Source organism: Herpailurus yagouaroundi, unplaced genomic scaffold, assembly GCF_014898765.1.
Source record: "Herpailurus yagouaroundi ecotype Mexico unplaced genomic scaffold, PumYag 100, whole genome shotgun sequence".
Lineage (NCBI taxonomy): Eukaryota > Metazoa > Chordata > Mammalia > Carnivora > Felidae > Herpailurus > Herpailurus yagouaroundi.
In genome coordinates this window covers 12784304-12808389 of record NW_024412391.1, presented here as the reverse complement: position 1 = coordinate 12808389, position 24086 = coordinate 12784304, and the positions used below count along the sequence as shown (strand labels likewise).

The 24086-nt window shown below is 42.4% G+C and overlaps 1 protein-coding gene across 3 annotated transcripts in view; it reads left to right on the top strand.

Annotated features, from left to right (window-relative positions):
- Positions 1–24086, top strand: part of LRGUK (leucine rich repeats and guanylate kinase domain containing) — a 110355-nt gene that overhangs the window by 5113 nt on the left and 81156 nt on the right. For all 3 annotated transcript variants that reach the window (XM_040471922.1, XM_040471921.1, XM_040471920.1), the window contains exons 2-6: positions 3208–3315; positions 5835–5916; positions 9323–9423; positions 13236–13317; positions 23722–23846. In XM_040471922.1, coding sequence (XP_040327856.1) covers positions 3208–3315; positions 5835–5916; positions 9323–9423; positions 13236–13317; positions 23722–23846 — 498 coding nt within the window. The remainder of the gene's footprint in view (positions 1–3207; positions 3316–5834; positions 5917–9322; positions 9424–13235; positions 13318–23721; positions 23847–24086) is intronic.

Here is a 24086-nt window from a genome sequence, read left to right as displayed (position 1 = left end):
GAAACAGGCTCCAGGCTCTGAGCCATCAGCCCAGAGCCCGACGCGGGGCTCGAACTCACGGACCGCGAGATCGTGACCTGGCTGAAGTCGGACGCTTAACCGACTGTGCCACCCAGGCGCCCCGCTTCAGCTGTTTTGAGCTGCTCGTCGTTTCCCCAGTAGGCCATGCACACCTTTGCCTTTGGGATTTTGTACACGTTGCCCCTTTTGCCTGCAGTACCCTTCCTGGTCCTTCTTCCTGCCCTTTCTTCCCCTTCGCCAGAACAACTCAGTTACTTGGGTCTCAACCTCATTGCTTTCTCCCCCAGCAAGCCTTTGCTAACCTCCTAATCCCCACTAGAACTGACATAAAATGGATGCCCTGCTTATAGTCAAAGCACCCTGCTCACTTGTATTGTAATATTTATCAAACTATTGAAATTGCTTGTGTACTTGTCTGGCTCCCAGATTGAATTGTAAATCCCTTAAGGATAGGCACTATGTCTTATTCATAATTCTGTCCACTGAGCCCAGCATCCTGGCTGGCATGTGCCTGGCCTGCTATAAAGATTTTTATCCCAAATGAATGATGAACATGGCACCGTCCCGCCTCAGCGCAGTAGTTGATTGTGAACTGGATTCAGGTTTGGGCGTGTACGCGGTAGTTTCAGTCAAGGGACAAGCAGTCAGAGACTTGAGGGTAGGAAGACACTGAAATTGCCCATGGCATGCCAAGTAGAGAAGGGAGGAGGAGGGGACAGATAGACTCTGAGAAAGGGAAAGAGGAACAAACTGGAGATCTTGACATCCTCACAGAACAGGGGGAGTGGGTGTTGGAAAGGTGGAAGGACAGGTAGTTGTAGGATCACAGAGTAGGATACTAGGGTCTGAGGTTTCTAAGGTGGAACAGTTTAGCATGATGACTAACTGGGCATGGCCCAGTCTGGGGCATGGCCATGGGAGTGAGTGGCGGAATTTGAGTAGAGATCATTTAAAGTGCCTGGAGTTGAGAAAGAAACATGTGTACGTGCATGTGCTTGGGAGTAGTAGTGGTGAATGGCCATCCTCAGGCATTCTGAAGCCATCCAAGATAAAGGTAGGGCTTGTAAAGGTCTGAAAATGACCCAAGATCAGAAGGGAAAGGTGTGATACTGATAAATGGCAGGAACCTCAAAGAAGGTGTGAGGGGGTTGCCATGGGGAGGCTTGCTATGGGAATCTGGGAACATGCTGACGGTGTGGCCAGTCTCCGTATCAGTGGCTATGTTGAAAAACAGACATTTACCTCCTATCAGTCAGAGGTGTAATATCTTTTCACATCCAGGAAAAAGAGGGGTGGGTCAGGTAAACATAAGAGGTTTAGATGGAAAGTTTTGGAGGGAAGGTAACACCCCCACCTCTAATCCTACTCAGGCTTTATATAAGAAGTTGGAACTTTGTTTAGAAAAGTGAGTGTCTGTTGTGATGAGCACTGGCTGTTATATGCAAGTGATGAATCACTGAATTCTCCTGAAACCACTATTGCACGGTATGTTAACTATCTAAAATTTAAATTAAAAGAAAGAAAAGTGAGTGTCTTTCCTCCATTTGTAAACAGGTTGATGGGTAAGGAAGAATGAAACATGAAGATGTGGAATTTCTAACTTCATCAATTAGTAGAAACAACTCATTTATTGGGAACACTTCTACAGTTCTAGGCAAGGCACGAAGAGCTTTATATGCACTATTTTTTTTTTCATTTTCCCTAAAACATTGAGAGAAGGTAATAAAATTTCCTATTTATAGATGAAGAATATGGGCAAAGTTGTAAATTCAAAATGGCAGATCTGGGGTTCAAGCCAAGCCTGCCCAGCCCCCAAAGCCTGTGCCCTATCTTCATATGAGCGATATTTGCTCCTCTGGGCTAGTGGAAATGGGCTGGGGGCAGGGGAGAAACTCTTTTTAGTAGCATACACCTATGTAGTTGCACCTCAGTTACCAGCGGCCTGAGCATCATTGTTGATTCCTGAATGAGTACAGAGCTGGAAAGGGTGTTTTGCCATCATGGTCCCCATGCTGGTCATGGTTAGTTATCTTGGTGTGATTGATGGGATTACTGGATTTTGTGTCCTCATGCTGGTGTTAGTGTTAAAGTGTTGGTCATTGTAGAGTCGAAGTCAGTTCAAACACAGTACTGATCTATCTGTTGTCTCTTCTGTTTGTTTTCTTTTGGGGGGGGGGTGCGGGGGAGAGGGCATGTGGAGTCACCACTGGTTCATGGCTTTCTATGGACCAAGGGCCAACCTCCTTATGGAAATGATTATTACCCTTTGAATAAATCTTGTAAATTGTATGAATCTGGCAAAATTAGCTAATAGAAAGCAAATCAAGAACCTATTTTTTCCAGCAAGAATACCAGATTTAGAAGAGTAATTGCCTGGAGGCGCCTGGGTGGCTCAGTTTGTTAAGCATCCAACTTCGGCTCAGGTCATAATCTCACTGAGCATAATCTCACTGAGCATAATCTCAGCTCCTGGGTTTGAGCCCTGAGTCAGGCTCTGCAGAGCCTGGAACCTACTTCGGATTCTGTGTCTCACATGCGCTCGCGCTCCCTCTCTCTCTCTCTCTCTCTCAAAAATAAACATAAAAAAAAATTTTTTTTTTAAAGTAATTGCCTTAATTTGGATGTAACCATCCTTTTGGGTGTAGGCAAGCAGTCTAGTACAGCGGTTGAAACTGCCCTGGAGTCAGACAGATTCAAGTTTGTACTCTGTTTCTGTCATATACTAGCTATGTGGTTTCAGGCAAGTTAACCCCTGGAAGCCTTAGTTCCTTCATCTGTAAAATGGAACTAAGAGTACCTACCTCAGGGTTGTCAAGAGGATTCAATGAGTTGCTTACTGAGAGCTCTTAGCGCCTGGAACAGAGAAGCAATCAACGTAGCTATCACCACTAATGGTGACGCTTCCACTGCCATCGTGTTCATTCACTGTGAATACCTAAAGCAAGTGATCGCCTGAAAATGCGGTGGCAATGAAAGCACGGATTACATAGATGTTTATTTAATTATATGTCCTATGTATGTGTCCTCAACACAGAATTTTCTTCAGGGCTGGTAAATTTTGGAGGGGTCAGCTCCTGAGTATGTAATATACAAGGTAAGTGCTGTCTGTAAGGACGTGGATTGTTCTTTTCTAATGGAAGTCCTTTGTGCTCTCTGGTGTTTGTTCGTCTGTGGGTTTTTTTGCAGGAGGAGTCTGATGGGGTCCTGAGAGAGGAGGTCGTGGCCAACGCCCTTCACCAGTTGGGGCGCTCAGGCTCTGGCACTGAGCAGGTCTACCTCAATCTGACTTTATCAGTGAGTATGACAAGATCACCACGGGTCGGCTACGTCTTCATACTGGTTGGACCACATCTGTTTTTCCTGACGCTCATAGCTTTTGGGGTGGCCCTAGGTCTCAGAGTCTTGCGTTTGATGGAGACTGACAAGAAGAGTTATTTCTGTGATGTCAGGCATCAAAGAGCCCTGGGCAATCCAGTAACCAGGCCCTGAGCTCCTTTGTTTCCATTCCCTTTAGACTCTTGCTTTTATCGTAAGTAGTCTATACTATAGTAATCAATGCTTTCTTTCCAGAAGTTGAATTTAACTCTGTGAAACCAATCAAAAATTCTTTAAGAATTTTCTTTCTGATCAGTGCCAGGACTAAAATTAATATCTAAATCCAAGGGAACAAAGTATTTTGGTATTGACTTTCCACTCCCACTCCCAAGCATATCAAGAAACAAGTAGCTTTGAGCTATAACTCACTTTCCAGACATACTGTTATTCATCAATTTTCAAGATATCAATACTAACACATAATCTTGGCACTTTTATCATAAGAGAAGCTGTAAGAGCAAAGTACAGACTCTTCCTTTTGTTTCTTTATAGTCCTAGAGAAATAATTTAACTCTTTTTGCTTCCTTATATTGTAAAGTATTAAATATTCCTTGGAGATCCACACAATAAATGCAGATATATAGGTGAAAAAAAGCACACTGAAATTTTGCTATTGTACCGTAATTTGGCTAAGTATAATTCACAGCAAACAAAGCATATACGGTCGCAATCTTGTTCTGTCTTGGATTTGAACTAGTAAACTATCCAAGAAATGTTAAGCTTGTTTCTTCCGTGCCGATTCTATTGCCTATCCTTCGAGGACAGCCTATTAAGGCTGTAATCTTTTACTCTTTTCACTTTATAACATTTTGTGGATGACTCAGACAGTTAGGCAATAACTTACAGGGAGCATCCTATGTGCATTGCCCTATGTTAGGCATCGGGGTGGTAGATCATTCCAGCATCCAATATATCCCCATACAAGTCCATTTCAATCAGTATTCTACTTATGTATGTAGTGCTATGACTTAAATTGATCTACCAAAAAAAAAAAAAAGCAATCCTTTGAAATTTATTTCAGCAAGATGGACTGACACTTAACTTACTTTGCCGCTGACCTCCTTACATTTGAGATATTACATGTTGAATTACTTTGCCTTCATAACCTGTCTCACTGAATACACTTTTTGAGGGTTTCCTGGTTTAGTGATTCCCCCCCCCCTTATATCTTAAGTTACATGTTATTTTTTAATTTTTCTTATTACTTATGTACATAGGCCTTCCTCCCAAAGTCCTGAGTTTCTTAGGGGCACCGTATAGGTCTACTCCACCATTGCACTGTATTTCTCATTGTGCACAATGCCTTGTACGTGATAGGTTTTCAGTACATATTTTTTAAAAAAATTTTTAAAATGTTTTTATTGATTTTTCAGAGACAGAGCATGGGAGAGAGAGAGAACAAGTAGGGGAGAGGCAGAGAAAGAGGGAGACACAGAATCCAAAGCAGGCTCCAGGCTCTGAGCTGTCAGCACAGAGCCCGATGCGGGGCTCGAACCCACGAATCTTGAGACCATGACCTGGGCCAAAGTCGGACGCTCAACCGACTAAGCCACCCAGGCGCCCCTTCAGTACATATTTATTACACCTTCATTGAACATTTTTATCATTCTGTTAGAGAACTTGCTTATCAGGATACTTCACTGGCTGGCTTTTTCTGATTCTGACACTGCAACATAAACCAGTAATAAGAGTCTGTTCCAAGGGACCACATTCCCCTCCACTCCATCTTGAAGTTCTCTAGAAGCAAGATTTTGTGGAAAGAATCCTGGAGAAGGATTCAGGAGACTTGGATCAGCTACTTTGATGCTAACTTGCTGTGTGATTTTAGATTATTTCCATCCCTCTCTGTCCCTCATATTCCTCACCTCCAAATTGGGAATAGTCTGCCCTATGGATCTCAGTTTTATTTGAACAGAGGAGATCACTGTGAAGGAGGAACTTTGAATAGGAGGACGCTGTCTAACTGTAGGTGATAATGTCATTAATGATCTCCTGATTACTCAGGAGATCTCTTTAGCATTTCATTTAAATTCCAGGCATCTGCCTTCTACTAGAGAAAGGCTTTGGCCTTACTGCTATTATGTGATGTGTTTTTTTGGTTTGGTTTGGTTTCTGTTTTTTAATAATAAAACTCTGCTCTAAAGGTCTATGTGACACTGCTTTAATTTGCCTTTTCATGTTGTATTTGTTCTTGCTAATACCACTAATTTTCCAAGCTACGTTCTGCTTCAGAGAAATGCATTTTTAAAAGGAGTCTGTAGTCTGCTTTGAGATCCTGTTAGTAGTCGGCTTCAGATTTAGTTCTTTCATTTAATTACTACACTTTTGAAAGAAATTCTGGACTTCTTTCTGTCATCTATTATTTCTACGTGTCATGAGAAGGCTGAAGACTAACCTGTTAAAGCAACATTAAAGCGTTTTTCCTTTTCTTTTCTCAGGGTTGTGGTTTAATTGACATTAGCATTCTCTGTGAATATGTTCACCTACAAAAGTTGGATCTTTCGCTAAATAAAATTGAAGGTATGTAATTTTCATTCTAGTAGATTGATGGATCATTCAGTTATTTCCAAATGTAAGCTTTGCGGTACCTGATATGGTTTAATTCCACCAAACTTGATGTAAATGCTATTGTGGAGCCATTTGCATATTGATGCTCTACTTGGCATATAAAAAAAAGTCACCATGACTGATGAGTAAAGAAAGAGGCACCGGTCAGCAAACATTACCGTTGAAATGCACTCAGTGATGTTGAAGAGTAGCCCACTGAATGTTTGCTTTGTTTTTTCCTTGAAAGAGATGGCTCATTACTTCTTAAATGCTTCCTGAATATTTGATGATTCCCTTGTCTTTCCCCGCTATTAGTTTATTCAATGCAGATGAATTGGTCCCCACCGTCCCCCCCCCCTTTTTCCCCCCTTTAATGGATTCTTTTCTTTATTTTGCCTTTCTACGTTTTAATTCTGGCCAGTTACCTCTGTTCTTATTTGAGCACCAGGGATTCACACATTTATTTTTTCCTCTCTTTTTCTGCCGTCTCTATACATGTGGTTGACTCAACTCCCACCATTTGTAGTTCCCTGTCACAGATTTGTTGTGACCTCTTGCTCACATTTAATGAAATTAGTCACATCTTCTTCGGAACTTGATTCTTATTTCTAATTCTCTGGTCTTATTTGAAGCCGAAGTGGCCAGTGTCTGTTGCTTACACTTCGATGGAAGTCAGCAGTTGTTACTTCGAACCTGTTTTCTTCACTGATCGTCTTTCCACTCGCTTCTTTGGCCTTTATTGTGACAGTTAAATGTTGCTGATGCGGTTTTCCCTGGCTCGTGTCTGATTTCTTCCCCTCCTATGACAGCAATAATTAAAATTCAGCCTTGCTTTTCAGTGGCTAAGAAGTATTCCAGCATTGTTTATTCCTCAAATGCTACTGTTTTGAAAGACTTATTACTTTTTTTCTAGTTGTTTTAAATCTTTTTTTTTTTTAATGGAAAATTACAAAAGTGCAATCGGAGACTATTGTAATGAACATTCAAGATTCCACACTTATTGGCTCATGGCCCGTCTGGTTTCACCTATACCTCTCTCTCCACCTTCCCCGGGGCTATTTTAGTTTTTTTTTTTAATGTTTTATTTATTTTTTAAATGTTTGTTTGTTTGTTTATTTATTTATTTATTTATTTTGAGAGAGAGAGAGAGAGAGAGAGAGAGAGCGCGCGCGCGAGCCTGCACGTAAGTGCACCAACAGGGGAGGGGCAGAGAGAGAGGAGAGAGAGAATCTCAAGCAGGCTCCCCACTGTCAGTGAAGTGCCTGGCCAGGGCTCCATCCCTGAAGCAAAGATCAGGACCTGAGCAGAGATCAGGAGGGGGCGGCTGAGCCACCCTAGGGTCCCTCCCCAGGGTTATCTTAAAGCAAATCCAAGTATCCAATCTTGGGAAACAGTTCTCGGCGTTCGGTCTGGCAGGAGCTGCCCCGCCCCCCACCACTCCAAGGTTGGTTTCCTTTCCTGGATAAGGAATTGCCCCGTGTAGCCATGGGGGCTTCAAACCCTGGCAGCCACAGTTGCGAATGGCGCTTTCCTCCCATCAGTCTTCTTTAATCTTTTACGGCCCATTTTTGTAGCTCATCAAGTGTTTGGGAACCAACTGTAAGGCGCAGCTTTCTGAACCGTTATGATGTAGACCAGATTTCAGCTTGCATCAGAGTCCCCTGGGGGGCCTGTTAAAACGCCGATGGCTGTGCCCTACCCTCAGTTTCTGAATCTGTAGCTCTGGGGTGGGACTTGAGGATTTGCATTTCTAAATTAGTTCCCTGGGGAAGCGGATGTTTCCCCCGTCCGCGACCACACTTTGAGAACCACCGTCGTAGACACAAGGAACTCCTGCCATCTGGTGGACACGGGGGTCACTGCACCGAGTGGGGATCATTGGGCCTGCCTGGGTAGACCATGCATTTTTTTTTCCCTGTCAGAGTGATTTGAAGGCTTTGGTGGTGCATAAAGCGTGAGACGTACTCGCCATTTCCTTATCTCCATCTGCGTGGTAGCTGCTCCTTCTGCTTAAGACAGCTCCTCCGTGCGGCACCTACCTGCCCACAGAAAGATCAGCTCCAGGGAGGTTCGGGGGCTGCTGGACGGTAATAGTGTTGAGGCCACTACTGACTGCTAGACATGGAGCTGAGCTCAGAAGGACAAATAGGCAAGACTTGCGAAGTAATGACCGTGTCTCAGGTGTCCTTTTCCGGGCTGCCTTCCTTCACGGCATCAATTGCCACCAGAGTGTTAAAGTCTCAGTGTATTTGCCTGTCCGAGAACAATTCCATAAAGACCGGCTAACAAAGGGTGTGACTTAGAGCAGAGGAATGAAGTCGAATTTGGTGGGGATCTTGCGAAAGGGGCGGGCCGGGTGGCTGTCGCTCATGGTGCCTGCTTCACCTGCTCCTGGGCAGGGCCCTCGCTGCTGGCCTTGCCCCCTTCTCTGGGTGTGTCTGCCACCTGGTGGCAGGGCGAAGCAGTGGGCTCAGCTTCAGGTGTGGGGGCTCCATCCTCCCACCAGGGGCCTTCCTCTGAGGGATCCTAATAGCTGCTCCTGTGACATAGAATGAAAAGAGAGAAAGAGCAGGGGATGCCGTTATTATGACTGTTTTCAGGTGGAAACAGGTGTTCCTGCTAAATCCTCCTCCTGGGAGTCTTCTGTGTCTTTTTCTAACTCCTGCTGCCCAGAAGCGAGCCTCTGCCCTAAAGGGGCAGAGAAAGGCCGCACAGCACGTCACCGTTTTTGTGTTTTATGTGTACCAGCGTTGGAGCCCAACCCTTTACTTGGTATTCGAGGTTTAGAGTCTTTGCTTGGGATAAGATGGAAAACTCTGACCTGCTTCCAAACCAAGCCAGAGTCCAAGTAAAATAATAGCAATAATTGAAATCACTTCAAATAATTAATGAGGTTTAGGATTCAGTCCAACTACAACAAAATTGAATTTATATCAAAGAAAGTTCTCTAACTGGGGCATTTTCGGTCTTTCTGAAAAGACTTAATTCAGTTACTTAGGGGCTAATATCAAGAGGATTATCTAAGGCTCTCGTTTCTTGTCCTTGGCTCCAAGGCTGGTACTTTTTGAAGCATTTGGCTGTTAGTGCACGGGAGAGCGAGCTGGGACATGGAAGGGGCACTGGTCACTTGAAAAGGGGGATGGGAGTGGTGGGGAGGCCCTGGGGAAGAAGGTTCAAATTAGGAGCTCATGGAGAGCTTTCTACCCTTGGTGTGTTTCACACATTCCTATTTTTCTCCATTTCACTTGTTTGGAATAATTTAGTGCCTGCAACTGGTGTAATTAAAAAATGTTCTGATGTAACACATGCTGTTTTTAACGGCTTAGTCTAATTTTTATTTTATTGGCTTATCTTGTTCTGTATTTGTTTTTCCCCTCAGATTTGTCCTGTGTGAGTTGTATGCCTTACCTTCTAGAACTTAATGCTTCTCACAACAAACTGACTACGTTCTTCAATTTCAAGCCGCCCAAAAATCTCAAGGTAGAGTTTTATCAATATATTAATTACATACGTTAACCAGTCTGCAAAGGACATTCACAAGCAAAACAGCACTAAGATAGGGAATTTTGAGAGCATAAGATATGGGAGTAAATCGTATAAAGGCCTGAAATGAAATAAAAGGGGATGTGTATATCACTTATTTATGGAAAAGGAAGGTGGTCTGTCTGCAGATAATCTCTTTAGGAAGCTTTGCTAAAGCATAGTGTTCAGGCTGAAGCAACGGACTTCCTTCGGTCTCTCCCCCACATTTAAATACTGGCAATTATTTGTGTATTTTTAACATAGTATAAAATTTTATACCTGGAAAATCTGCAAAAATTTCCTTGGGAGCTCAAATTTTGCCTCCTTAGTGATCCAACCTTTTTTTTTCCCCCCTCGTTTTCTTTTTCTCTTTTCTTCTTCTTCTTTTTTTTTTTTTTTTTTTGAGCAATGATTTCAGATCTGCATCCGTCTCTGAGGTTGCTCCTGCATCTGACACTGAACCTAACCCTGTGAGCAGCCTGTTCCCTGCCGTGTCTCGTGCATTCATGTGCACACAGACCGCCTGGGGCTCTCGTGAAACTAGGGATTCTGAGCCAGGACATCCCAAGTCAGGCCTGAGACTGGGGTGTTTAACAACCGCCTCAGGCGATGCCCCTGCTGGGGGTCCATGAGCCACACTTCAGCAGAGAGGTTATAGACTGGTGGTTCCCAGACTTTTCTGCACATTGCAGTCCCGTGGGGACTTCTCAAAACTAATGGCTGGATCTCAGTGCCAGAGAGTCTGATTCAAGAGGTCCGAGGTAAGGCCCAGGCCTGGAATTTTGTTTTGTTTTGTTTTTTTTAATTATTAACTGTCACCAATTTTATTTTATTGTTTTTTTAAAGTTTATTTGGGGGCCTGCATGGCTCAGTCAGTGAAGCGTCCAACTTTGGCTCAGCTCATGATCTCACGGTTCATGGGTTCGAGCCCCACATCGGGCTCTGTGCCGACCGCTCGGAGCCTGGAGCCTGCTTCGGATTCTGTGTCTCCCTCTCTCTCTGCCCCTCCCCCACTTATGCTCTGTCTCTCTCTCTCAAAATAAGTAAACATTATTATTTTTAATGTTTATTTTTGAGAGAGAGAAGGAGAAAATGAGCAGGGGAGGGGCAGAGAGAGAACCCCAAGCAGGCTCCACCCTCAGCTCTGAGTTCAACATGAGGCTCCAGTCAGGGCTCTATCTCAAGGCCTGAGCCAAAATTGAGAGTGGGATGCTTGACTGACAGAGCCACCCAGGTGCCCCCCGGACGTGGAATTTTTAAAACAACCCCAGGAGGCTCTAATGTGCCGGCAAATTTGGGAACCATTGCCACAAGCTTGGGATTAATAATCTAGTAGACTAAAATATTCCATTAAGTAGTTTAAGGAATGGGCATCAATTATTGCCTTTTATTATCTATTTTATTTTATTTACAAACCGAATTGCCTTAGATCCCAAGTATTCTGCCGGAGCTTGCACAACTATGAAAATTTGTGTGAAATCAAGAACCTCACATCACCTGTATTGCCAGTGAGACACTTTTCTTAATTTTTCTTCCGTTCACTCCATTTTTATCAGTCATGGGTTTTTTTTTTTTCCTCCTTCGAAATTAGAGTGATTGCCAATCACTCACTGTGGCTTTGTCCAAATAAGCCACACGAGGTACCTGTTTGTACTCGGTGTGGGGCCACCTGGTCTCCAGGTTATCGCGAGTTGTATTTGCAGGGCCGTTTTCTTTTCCCTCCTTTGCTGCCCGCTTCTGCTTTGTCCTAAGCCCCAGGCCACTTAGTCATGGCAACAGCGTGACCCCATCCCTGAGAAAAACTTCCTTGGAAGTTCTTCCATTCACATCCTTACCTCCTCCTCCCCCAAGGAGGCTTCACGAATGAACCAAAGCATCTCAGATACCCCATCTTTAAGGTCCTGAGCTCCCCAAGAGTAACGAGCTAATCTATTGGTAACTTTAGGGAAGTGCCTGCAAATTGCCAGACTGCCCTGGCGGGGTGCTTCAGCACCACGCGAACTCTGCGTGAGCCTGGGGACAATGACCACGGCCTTCCTGTGTTTTCAGTACATTATCTTATGTAATCCTCCCTGTGCTTTCCCAGTAAGTCGGGCCTGTGTTGAACAGGCCACCCCCTTGAAAAGCTCTGCTTCCCTTCCACTTAATATCTGTGAGCCTTGTGCCACCAGCCAAGAAGGCATACCTCTGAAGAACAGAGGCTTGTTCTCAAACGCTCTTGGAATTTCCCAGAATGCTTTTGCTTTTAGCAGGTACACAAGGTTCATTTGACGGATGGGACTTTAGGCAAGACTTCAGGTCCATTGGAACTCCCGCAATCTCAGGACCCTTTAAGGTCTCTCAGCCAGGCTGGCATCATAGCCACATAGAGGGCACAATATTGGCGTATCACCCCCACAGGGGTAGAGTTAGAGATGAGCAGGCGCAGCTGTGGCACGAGAAGAACGGTGTTAATAAAAAGCGTTAATTACAAGAAAGCCTAGATCATTATGTTTATGTCAAGTCCATCACAACTAGACAGAAGACAAAAGTGAATATGGAACTTCATTCCATCATGCCACACTGACTTCTTACTTTGGTCATGGTCTGCCTTTTACCTAGTTGGAATGTATGGATGCATAAAACGTGGTGTTCCCATTGTTTGTTTGTTTTTTCATACTAACAGCATCTTGTTTGCACGTTACTATTTCTTCACATGGTCCGCACATTTGTGTTTTACTGACTATGTGGTCCTGTTGCCATAGTACCTGTAATTGACTTGATCCGTTTTCTTCTGCCACTTGTGTTTCCAACATGTTTTTTAGTATTCAGTATGGAAAAGTTTTAATATTTAAAGTATTTCGTATTTAATACATTGATAAAATAATCTTAGTACTTGTTGGGGGGTGGGATCAGTGTTTTGAAAAGTTTTATTTCTTAATCATTTTTGTTCATCTTTTGCTAGTGGGTGAGAAGTTAAACAAACTCCTTGCACGTTTTTTTCAGTCTCCTGGTTTTTGTTAAATTTTTTTTTTTTCAACGTATTTATTTTTGGGACAGAGAGAGACAGAGCATGAACGGGGGAGGGGCAGAGAGAGAGGGAGACACAGAATCGGAAACAGGCTCCAGGCTCTGAGCTATCAGCCCAGAGCCTGACGCGGGGCTCGAACTCACGGACCGCGAGATCGTGACCTGGCTGAAGTCGGACGCTTAACCGACTGCGCCACCCAGGCGCCCCGTGTCTCCTGGTTTTTTAATAGGAACGACTGATGTTGCCGAAAATGCTTTCCTAAAATAGTCAATTTTGAGAAAGGGTGTTAAGTCGATGAGATGTAGCCGTGAGGGATGAATGGGAAAGATTTTTCTGGCACTTGCGCCGGAGTAGAAAAGGCACAGGGAACATAAGAATGTGAGCTCGGTGAGCTCAGCTTCCTGGGCAGTAGACAAAATGAAAGACGAGGTGGTAAGAGTGAAATCGAGGGGAGTCTTCAAGGGAGATTAAGAAAGTTTGAAGTAACTGCTGGAAAGGGAGAGAGGAACGTCAGGAATCGAAAACGTCTGGGTTGTCGCGGTGTCTGCACCGGCCACAGGGAAGGGGCTCCTCCCCAGTACCCCTCAGAGTGAGCAGACGAGGATCTGGTAAGGAAATAGCTGTGTTAGCCGTGGCGTATTTTCAGCTCTAAACTCTAACCCCGCACCCAGAAGGGTATTTTTCTTGTGCCATGAATTGTTGTGGTTAAGTGAACGAAAAAAAAAAAAACTTTGACATCCGGTTCTCTTTTTGTCATCAGAAGGTGGATTTTTCCTGCAACCAAATTTCTGAAATGTGTGATTTGTCGGCTTACCAGGCTCTCACTAAACTCATTTTGGACAGTATCCTTTGAATGTACAAAGGGGAAATTCGGGTGTCATAGGCCCATCAATAAGCGTACACTTGGATGACGTGAAGTGGTGGCAGAATTTGCTAGAGATGGCTGACACGCACCTGAGTGGTTAAGAAGTGATATTCGCAAAAGGAAGAAAGATAGTGTATTTACCAAGGAGTAAGCCAGGCTTGTCAAGAGCATCTTACACCCAAAAAGCTAAGTAAGACAGTTATTCTTCTGATAAACATAGGTTGATTTTTATTTGTAGAACCAGATAAGAAGTTCTGGGGTTTTTTTGCTTTTTTAATGTTTGTCTATTCTTGAGAGAGAGAGAGCGTTGAGCGAGCAGGGGAGGGGCAGAGAGCAAGGGGGACACAGAATCTGAAGCAGGCTCCAGGCTCTGAGCGGTCAGCACAGAGCCCAATGTGGGGCTCGAACCCATGAACCATGAGGTCATGACCTGAGCCAAAGTCAGATGTTCAACTGACGGAGCCACCCAGGTGCTCCAAGAAGTTCTGTTTTAACTAACTCTTCAAATTTACTTAAACTTGGGCCCTCATTTATTTAAATTAAATATCTGAAAATCCAGCCATGACCAAAAGGAATATAAGTGATTTTTTATTTTACGAAAGCATTTATAGTAAGCTCCCTTTGAATAGCAAGCTTCTCTAGTGCATTTAAAATATACTTTCATTTTTTTTTTTAAAAAAGCAAAACCAACAACTTTTGATGAGCAAACAGCCTCAGGAACGTCTCTTTTGCATGAGTCAGGCTCCCGTGCAAACAGAGCAAATACCTTAAAGCAGGCCCACTCCAGCCTCAAGAGCCTAAGGGGTTAACTGGGGATCTGTGAGTTTAATGAGCTTCAGCCTCTTTACACCAGAGACTGATGTTTTCTGAGAAGGGAGCAGCGCCTTCTCTTTCTCAGTATCTTTCTAGCCACCTGAGGATTTTTCAGGGTCGAGCGGGGAATGGATTGATTGCCCTTGGGTGCCTCATTCCAGGGACAGGGCAGCAGTTAGAACACTACACTTGTAATGAGACCGAGACGTGGGGAGAACAGAAGATGTGTTTTCTTGAAGACGTATTTTGTTGGAAACAAAAACAAAACCCTTTTTCACGTATGATGGGACACTTAAAACGTAGCACCACGCTCTTTAGAACTGGGGTGTGAGAATGAACTGTTAGTGGGCATTTAGATGGTGCTCTTGAAGAGGGCAAGTTCTCTTGAATGTAGCCTAATGAGAAAATGATCAAAATGAAATGTTTTGATGGCAAACTACAAGTAGTACACACGAGCAGCACCTGGCCGTAGAACTTCCACTTGACGTATGACAGTCGTACATACTGAATTTGCAGGGAGGTAGAGGCAGACGGTCCAGAAGCCGCCTGGCTCAGGAATCCACTCCGGCCACCTCGAAGAACACTGCTCCAGGAAGACTGGTGGCCTCAAAATCAGCATTGCCTGGAACTTCTTAGAAATGCAGGCTCTGGGACTCTGCCCCAGACCCCGGAAATGAGACTCTGCATTTTTAACAAGACCCCCAGGTGATGTGAGTGCACATTAACGTTGGGAAGGACTGGTCTAGAAGCCGGCTTCCCCCCAAACTCATCCCAGCCAGAAGGGAGTGAGCTTCCAGAGTTCTGTCTAATCTTCAGGGTACCCTGCATGAGCTCTGTCAGTTGACAGTCTGGGCTCTCAAAATAGAGGGTGCAGTTTGAAACATTTCTATCATGAAAGTCTTAAGTTCTATATACATTTCTCTTTCCTTGTAAAAAACTAAACTATTAAACTATTATGACGAACCTAAAACTGATATCAAGTGTGAAGAAAGGAATTAGAGTTTGTTTTTTGTTTTTGTTCTTTAAACTTGACTTTAGATGTAGCAATTCAGGCTTATCTCCAAAGTATAAAAAGCTGTAATTATTACGTTAGAACCAATTGAAATTCAGAACATGGACACACAATTAAAATGTCACATGGTGTCATTTCTCACCTGTGGGTTTTTTAAGTTTATGTATTTATTTTGAGAGCGAGCAGCAGAGAGGGAGGGAGAGAGCGAATCCCAAGCTGGCTCTGTGCTGTCAGCACGGAGCCCGATGCGGGGCTCAATCCCACAAACTGAACCATGAGATCGTGACCTGAGCTGAAATCAAGAGTCGGACATTTGACTGACTGAGCCACCCAGGCACCCCTCACCTGTGTTTTTTAAAATGCAAATGCAAGTAATCAAAACAAGCTACTCTTTGTAAACTATTAATGAAATAAACTTTTTAGCTTACCATTTTGAAAAGACAAGCTAGTTTTTTAAACAGTACCAAATATGCCTCTTTTGTTCTGTTCAAATGTGTCATACTGTGTATGTGATTAGAGTTTTGAAAAGAATGAAAAGCCTTACAATAGAAAAGAATTGTTAAACAACTTTTTCAATGCCAGTACATTTGAATACTTAGATGTAGTGGAAAAATTTCTAGAAAAATCACCAAAATGCTGATTTGGAAATAGAAACCCTGTGTAGTCCTGTAATTATAAATGCAGTTCATTATAAATTAACTAAATTAAAACGCTCATCTTAAAAAAAATCCACCAGACCCAAATTTTTAAGAACCGATCTTCCAATAATGAACACATTCTTTCAAGGTTAAGGATAGAAGGCATTTTCACAATTGATTCTAATGAGATTACGTTGATATCCAAAAGCAGCCCAAGAAGAATAAAGGAAAGGAAAATGGCAGACTCATTTCACTCATGATCTAGATATAAAAATCCTAAACAAATGCTGGCAGCTGAATCTGACAGTATTTGAGAAAAGTTAATATACCATGACCAAGTTTGGTTTATCTCATGAATATAAGGGTAGTTTAATATTAGAGAGGCCATAAATGTCAGTAACTACATTAACAGATTAAGAGAAATAAACCATATGGTCAGTAGATATAGAAACTCCAATAGATACAGAAAATTTAATAAAATCTAATTTGCAATAAAAAACTCTTAGTAAGCTAGTAATGGGGAGTTTCCTCAACTTGGTAATGTCGACAAAAATATTTGAAGCAAACTTTGTCCTGACTGGGGACATGTTCTGAGCATTCTTTAAAATTGGGAGCAAGGCAAAGATCACCACTGTCGCCACTTCTAGCCATCATTGTTTTGGAGGTTTTAGTTAGCACTCTAAAGCAAGAGGAAAAACCCTGAAAGTGTAAAGATTGGAAGGAGAAGATTAAAGTCATTTTTTTTTGCAAATGATATGATTGTCCATAGAGAATATCAAAACTAACTGGTAATAAACTACTAGAAATAATAGTTTTGAGAGTTCAGCAAAGCAGTTGGATGTGACTTCAATAGACAGAAGTAAATTGCATTTCTCTACATCGCAAGCAATTAGAAAACACAGCTTAAAAGAGAGACGCCATTTACAAGAGCAATAAAAATGAGTCTTATTAACAATGACCAAGACCTGTGTGGGGGGGAAATATAATAAAACTTTATTGAAGAGCATTAAAGACCTAACTAAAGAGAAATATATTCCATGTTTCCAGATCGGAAGATTGGAGAAGATGTATAAAAAGAACTTTACAGAAAATGAATCAGATAAGGCTAATAAACATATGACTAGTTGTCAGCCTCATTTGTGTTCAGAGAAATGCATCCCAAGACCACCTGAGATACCATATTCATTCAATTGATAAAATTTAAGAAATCTAAAAATATCAAGTGTTGGAGAACATGTAGGTCAAAAGGATCTTTTTTTTTTTTTCTTCCTTTGGGTATGAAATTAGTTCTGCTTTGGAAAGCAATTTTGTACTCTTTTTATAAAGTTGAACATCCAAATTCCCCATGGCCTAGTGCTTTCAATCCTACATGTGGGCAGTTGAGCACGCGTGTATCTGGAGGCTTGAATAAGAAGGCTCAGAGCAACACTGCTTGTAATAGCAAAAAATTGAAACAGCCCAGATGCTCATTGATAAGAGAAAGTATAAATTATGTTATACTCATCCTAGCATATCATATAGTACTGAAAATGAAATAGATCTCCATGCAGCAATAGGGATGCATCTTAATAAAATTAAGTACAATTTTCGTGTAAAACCAAAGGGGAAAAGGAAGAGGAAATAGTTTGCACAGTGGTGGTCTCCAAGAGGGGGGCAGCGGGTACAACAGGAGAGGCATGCAGAGGGAGATTATGGCTCATGTTCTACTTCTTGGGCTGGGGGTGGGGGTGATTTCAAGAGTGTTCATTAGATTTTTGGGGCGCCTGGATGGCTCGGTGAGTTAAGCATCTCTTGATTTCAGCTCAGGTCACGATCTCACAGTTTGTGAGATCAAGCCCTGCATCGGGGCTCCTAGCTGAGCTTGGAGCCTGCTGGAGATTCTCTCTTCCTCTTCCTCTCCCTCTGCCCCTCCCCTGATCACTCACTCTCAAAAAAAAGTGTTCATTAGATTTTTAAAAATAAATATAAACAGGCCATGTGGGGGCAAATGCTGTACCTGTGTCCATCAAACATGTTTTAAATCTGAAGATTATTAATTTCTTTGAAAATAGCTATTTGCCTCAGTCGGTTAAGCGTCCGACTTCAGCTCAGGTCACGATCTCACGGTCCGTGAGCTCGAGCCCCGCATCGGGCTCTGGGCTGACGGCTCAGAGCCTGGAGCCTGCTTCCGATTCTGTGTCTCCCTCTCTCTCTGCCCCTCCCCCGTTCATGCTCTGTCTCTCTTTGTCTCAAAAATAAAATAAACATTAAAAAAAAAATTAAAAAAAAAAAAAAGAAAATAGCTATTTGCCAAGCTTCAAACCCGAGCCGTATTGGCATCCCCTGGAGGGCTTGTTAAAGCACCTCTTGCTGGCCTGCACCCTCAGAACTTCTGGCTGAGGGGGTCTGGGGTGGTGGCTGAGAATTTGCATTTCTAACAACTTCTCAGGTGATGCTGCTATTGCTGGACTGAGGAATGCCCTCGAAGACCCCCAGCTTTGAGCTAGCCAGTGCTCCCTGCTGTACCCCGCAGGGCAGGCTCTCCTAACCTGCTGCCATTCCGTGTGCCCTTTTTAGAAGTTTGGCTCTTCTCTTTTTTGTGCTTTTTATATTTGTTCGAGCCTTCCTTAGTGAGAATGTGTCTTTTCTATTAGAGGGGAACAAGCATGGTTTTGTTTAAAATGTAAATAAAATTGTAATTACCAACATTAAAAAGCACTTATTTAAAATAAGAACAAATCAGGGGCGCCTGGGTGGCTCAGTCGGTTGAGTGGCCGACTTCAGCTCAGGTTATGATCTTGGGATTTGTGGGTTCGAGCCCTGCGTCGGGCTCTGTGCTGACAGCTGAGAGCCTGGAGCCTGCTTCAGACTCTGTGCCTCCCTCTCTCTCTGCTCCTCCCCTGATCTCTCTCTCTCTCTCTCTCTCAAAAATAAATAAACATTAAAAAAATAATAATAACAAATCGGTTAATCAAGCTGGTAATGCCAACATACTGATGCCTCAAAATGGATTATTAACTGTAAGACATCAACTTTTTAGTTTATCTTATGCTATTTTGTCATTCCCTATGTGGTGAACTGATGGTTGATTGCCAATCGTCTCAATCAGAAGAGGTAAACGTTGGCAGGTATAAGTCAATGTATTCAGTCTTGAGAAAGAACGCTCTGTGTTCTTTACCTATAAATACTGATTGTTCATTGGAATTTGTCTCATGATTGTAGAACCATGGAATTTTTAAAAAGTGATCACAGAATTTTAAGATCCAGACTGACTTTAGAGATTCTTACTAACTGTTCTTTTACGGAAGTTTTTGTTTTAAGCAAAAGTGCCTTGTTCCCCTCTTGTCCCAGATCATTTGGTCAGTGGTCGAACTGACACTAGTCTTCTGAATTCCGTTGTTTCCCCCAGGCTACAATTCATTGAGTAATTACTACTTTTATCCTCTAGCCATTTAATGTGTATGTGTGTTTCATAGAGAGATTCACTCCTGTAGTGAAGAACATTTTTCACATGGGAAGGTGATATAGATCTTTCAGGATTGGTTTTGATTAAAGCCATCATTGCGGTTCTCTCTAGTAAGCGAATTGTGATGGATTTCCTACTTATTTCTCAGTAACTGTTTTCTGTACACCAGAACCATATTTTATGATTGTAGACAAATGAATGAGAGCGAATACTGAACTGGTGAATAATTCATGACAAGCCCTGTAAACTGCTGACATCATCACCAAAATGTAAAAATAGATTGTGGGGCCTTTCCCTCACTGTAAAGTTATGCTTACGTGCCTTTGGGTTTCTTCACTCAGTTTCTGAGGACCTAAAATTCCACTGTAAAAGATTTATTCACAGAAATGTAAAACTTTAGAGCTGGAATGCAGTATAATGATTTTGAGTTCTTTGAGTCCCTTTCTCTTGATAGTGGCCCTTGGAAATTAAAACTTCCCTCAAAGGGTAAAGCCAGTAAGCTAATTCATTGTAATGGCTTAGTGACTTATCAGATTATATTTCTTATTGGAAAGTCCCAAGACCTACATGAAAGAATACAAAAGAGTAATGTTCAGAGGAAGGAAAAGTAACATTTCGCGAAGGTCCTTAAAATAAGAAAATGAGAGATTAGAGAGATAAAGATATTCCTGAAAACAAGCTGCGAACTCAGAGCTATGTAGGGACCAGTCCTATAGACTGACCACTATCCCTGCTGGTGGTCACAGATGATGTGACCGTGGTATTATGGAGGTGGGGTGGGGAGAGCTGTTGGGCCACTGTAAAAACTACTCTTCACTCAAGAACCTGATTAATTTATAGTGATTGAAATTCCTTGAAATTTAAAGAGTTGGGAAATAGACAGTTTTTCTGAAATGAACTTATTTTTCAACAGAGACATGCAGTCAGTTCCTCAAGCCTTGGTCCCAGGGCTGTGAGTGACGGCAACGGTAGCTGCAGAAGCCAGGGCCACATTTGCAGTGAGGCATCTATATTCCTCCTCCTTTGGGCCCTTGCAGTACTAACTTCATAAAATTGATTTGTTGTGTTAGTCAAAGCTAGAGAGTAAGCCGGATGATACCAAGAGAACTGGGGATAGTCTCCAGTGTCTTGAAAAATTACTGTATATACAATAAACCAGCTTTCCTTTTCGATCCCCCATCTCTTGATGGCTTCAGGATTCCTATTTCCTCCTTTTCCCATCCTTGCCTCCTTCCCGCGGGAATGCTTCCTGACCCAGCTACCCACAAGCATTTGTTTTACTCTTCCCTATCATTTAGAGTATCTTCATTTTGGTTGGAGCAGAGCTACCAGGACACCAGTGCCCCTGACATAGGACTTAAAGACTATATTGCTTCCTCTGCTAAACTGAGACACATGGTCATTTGAAGTTTTCCTTGCCTAATTTTTCTTGCCAAAGATGACTACTCCGAGGATATTTTATTTCGTTTATACCTGTGTGTGAGTTTAATCTCTTGTTTCCCCATTTCACATCCTTTGTTACCATCTGTATCTGTGAAAATCTGGTCTTTGTTCTAGCTCTAGAATGATTAAACAGCCCAAAGAACATGGAGGCAGAAAGGGCATGGTGTTTGGGAGCATAAATGTTTGTTTGTGGAGCTATTCTTGGCAGGAAGCTTTATGAAAGAAGATTTGAAAATGCATATTTGATGACCAGCAAAACTACACTTCAGCCCAAGGATTGAATCTGGAACTGATGAAGAAAAATTAGGAATTTCTGGTTCATTTGGCAATATTTTCTGCCCATTGCTTCTAGTTTCCGATTTGCCTCTTTCTCTAGCCTAGGTCTTTTCAGAAAAGATCCTGGCCTTGAATCTTCCATTTTGTGCCATTGGCCAACGGGTAGAGGATGTGATTCCTTGGCCTCATGTGCTTGTAATTTGGTAATGATAACAATGCCTTATAATTATGAGATACTTTATGGTTTGTGAACTTCATTCGTATATACTTTCTGATTTTTTCCCGTAATCAAACTTTTGGTTTTCCTAGCAACCTGGTGTTATTCCCACATTACCGATGAAAACTCTGAGCATAGAGAAGTCACATAACGAGTAACTAGTAGAGTTAAGATAACTACAAAGAATTTTGAGGCAAAATAATGTTTTTTGGATACTTAAGGATCCCTCCCTTCCCCTTTAAAAAATTCTTTGATTCTTCAGTTAATAGAAGGAGATACTTGGGGGGGTTGGAAGTTGACCAGAAGAGGCTTCGAGGAAGAAATGGTCTGTCTAGAGTGGCTGTCAAGAATTGAAATTACTGTGACAACTTTACAGTTGCAGCAATACTCCCAGGTTTCTTCCAAAGTGGCTCTAGCATAATAAAGCCTCAGGAGTAGGAAAGAATCTGTTCTTGAGAACCTTTCAAATCCTGGCTAAACTGATAGGTGAAAACGGCATCTTGAATTGCATTCTCCTGATTAAGGGTGAAGCAGAGTGTCTTTTCCCGTGTTTATCAGCCACTTGGATTTGCTCTGTTGGGAATTTTCTCAACGTATTCTTTCTCATTTTCTATTGGGTGGTTCTGTCTTTTTCTCTCTTTCTATTAAGTTACTGTCATTCTTTATGTATTCTGAATAGTAATCCTTCATCTACTATACATGTTGCAAATATATTCTCCTAGCCTATCATTTGTACCTATGTAAGAAATAAGAAGATAAGGTGATCTTTCAAAAAGAAATACTTAAGGGGCGCCTGGGTGGCTCAGTCAGTGTCTGACTTCAGATCAGGTCACGATCTCACAGTTTGTGGGTTCAAGCCCCACATCGGGCTCTGTGCTGACAGCTCAGAGCCTGGAGCCCGCTTCGGATTCTGTGACTCTCCCTCTCTCTCTCTCTCTCTCTCTGCCCCTCCCCCACTCATGCTCTGTCTCTCAAAAATGAATAAACATTAAAAAAAAATCTTTAAAAAACTAAAGAGGTAAATGTTAAAGGAAGAAAAGAAGTGGAATTTGAAATTAAGTCCTGAAGAATGGGCAGGATTTAGAAAGGGTAGGAAAGCAATGTGAAAAAAAGATACAGTACTATGTCAGAAAGTCCTTGGTATACATTCCAGAACTACTGACAAGACCGACCTGGCAGAAATGGGGAATCCTCACTGGATTATAATGGAGATGAAACTGGAGGCATAGGCTTTGCTTAAAGTCAGGGGTGTTAGATGCCAGAGGGAGGAATTTGGAATTTGTCCTGTGAGAATTTGATTGCAACAAGATTTCCAATCGATGTTTTGAAAAAATTAACCTGACTACAGCGTGTAAAGTGATTTGAGGCCGGAAGAAATGGATGTTAGAGGGACCCATCGGTGCTAAAGCTGAATTAAGTTGGCAGAGGAGTGAATGAAAAGGAAGGAAATAATTAAAGAGGTGTTTAAAAGCAAAACATGCCAAGTCTTGCTGATTGATTGGATGCCCTGAAGATTATAGGTGGCTGAGAGAGTGGTGATGTCTTTGGCTACTTGGGAAGGGACACAGGAGCTTTGATGGGGAGATGATACCAAATCCTGGAACTTTGCCAAACAGAGACCAGAGAGAGGTGAATAGAATTGGTGATGTTGGGACTGCAATTTTAGGTGACTATAAAGATGGAATACAAGAAAAGAAATTAAATTTTAAAATGACTGGGGGGTGGGGTGGGGTGGGGCGGGGCGGGGCAGCGCCTGGACGGCTCAGTCGGTTGAGTATCCAACTCTTGATCTTGGCTCAGGTCATGATCTCACGGTTTGTGAGATCGAGCCCCATGTCCGGCTCTGTGCTGACAACGGGGAGCCTGCTTGAGATTCTCTCTCTCCTTCTGTTTGCTCACTCTCTCTCTCTCTCAAAATAAATAAATAAACTTTAAAATGACTAGAAACTTAACATGAGGGAATAAAGACTAAGTTTAGGCCTCATTTATTTTAAAGGGAGAGGAGAATCCAGTATGGATAGAAAAGGCTGTTCCTGTCGGTATCAGGATACTGGTTCCTTTATCACCCCTTTGCCACAGATGACCTCTCTCTGGCTGGTACCCTGGTTATGAGGATGATAACTTGGTGTGTGTCGCCCACAGGGTGCCCTGTATTCAGAAGTCCTGCCTGTGGGAAAGCACATGAGTTTCTCATGGAGACCACTTAGGAACCAAGGGCAAACACTGCCAACAAGGCAGCTTCGAAGCACCCTGAAATGTTTTTGCTCACTGATTAAATGAGTCACACATGAATGCAAATGTAACTGAGAACACTCAAAAGCTGTGTCTTAAAAAAAAAAAAAATTAAGCAGTGCCAGTATTAACTTCTATCATGAAAAAAATATATTTCAAGATATAGTGTCCATTCTGTATAGAGCATACGTTACTGCTTTATTCATGCTGTTGTCTGATTTTTCTAATGATGGACTGACACTGATTATTCTTGTCTTCAAAATGTTTCTAATAACATTTTCCTTAAACGGAGTCACGGTGCATAGGCAACGAGATAGAGGAAATCAGCGGGCTGGAGATGTGCAGTGGCCTGATGCACCTGAGTCTGGCTAAGAACAAGATCACGTCAATTAATGGCTTAGGCATGTTGCCCATCAAAATTCTTTGTCTGGTGAGTCTAAGCAAAAGTCGTTCTTAATGGAAGGTTCTAGTTAATGTTTCAGTTAAGTATATGAATGATACCTCGGGTTTTTCGAATGTATAAAGAGCTAATCACTTCAGGAAATGTTACTGTCTTCAGTGTTCCTTTCCATGCTGTGTGTGTGTGTGTGTGTGTGTGTGTGTGTGTGTGTGTGTGTGTGTTATGTGTGGTTGTGTATGTGTGTAGGGTCAATATTTCATGCTATGGTAA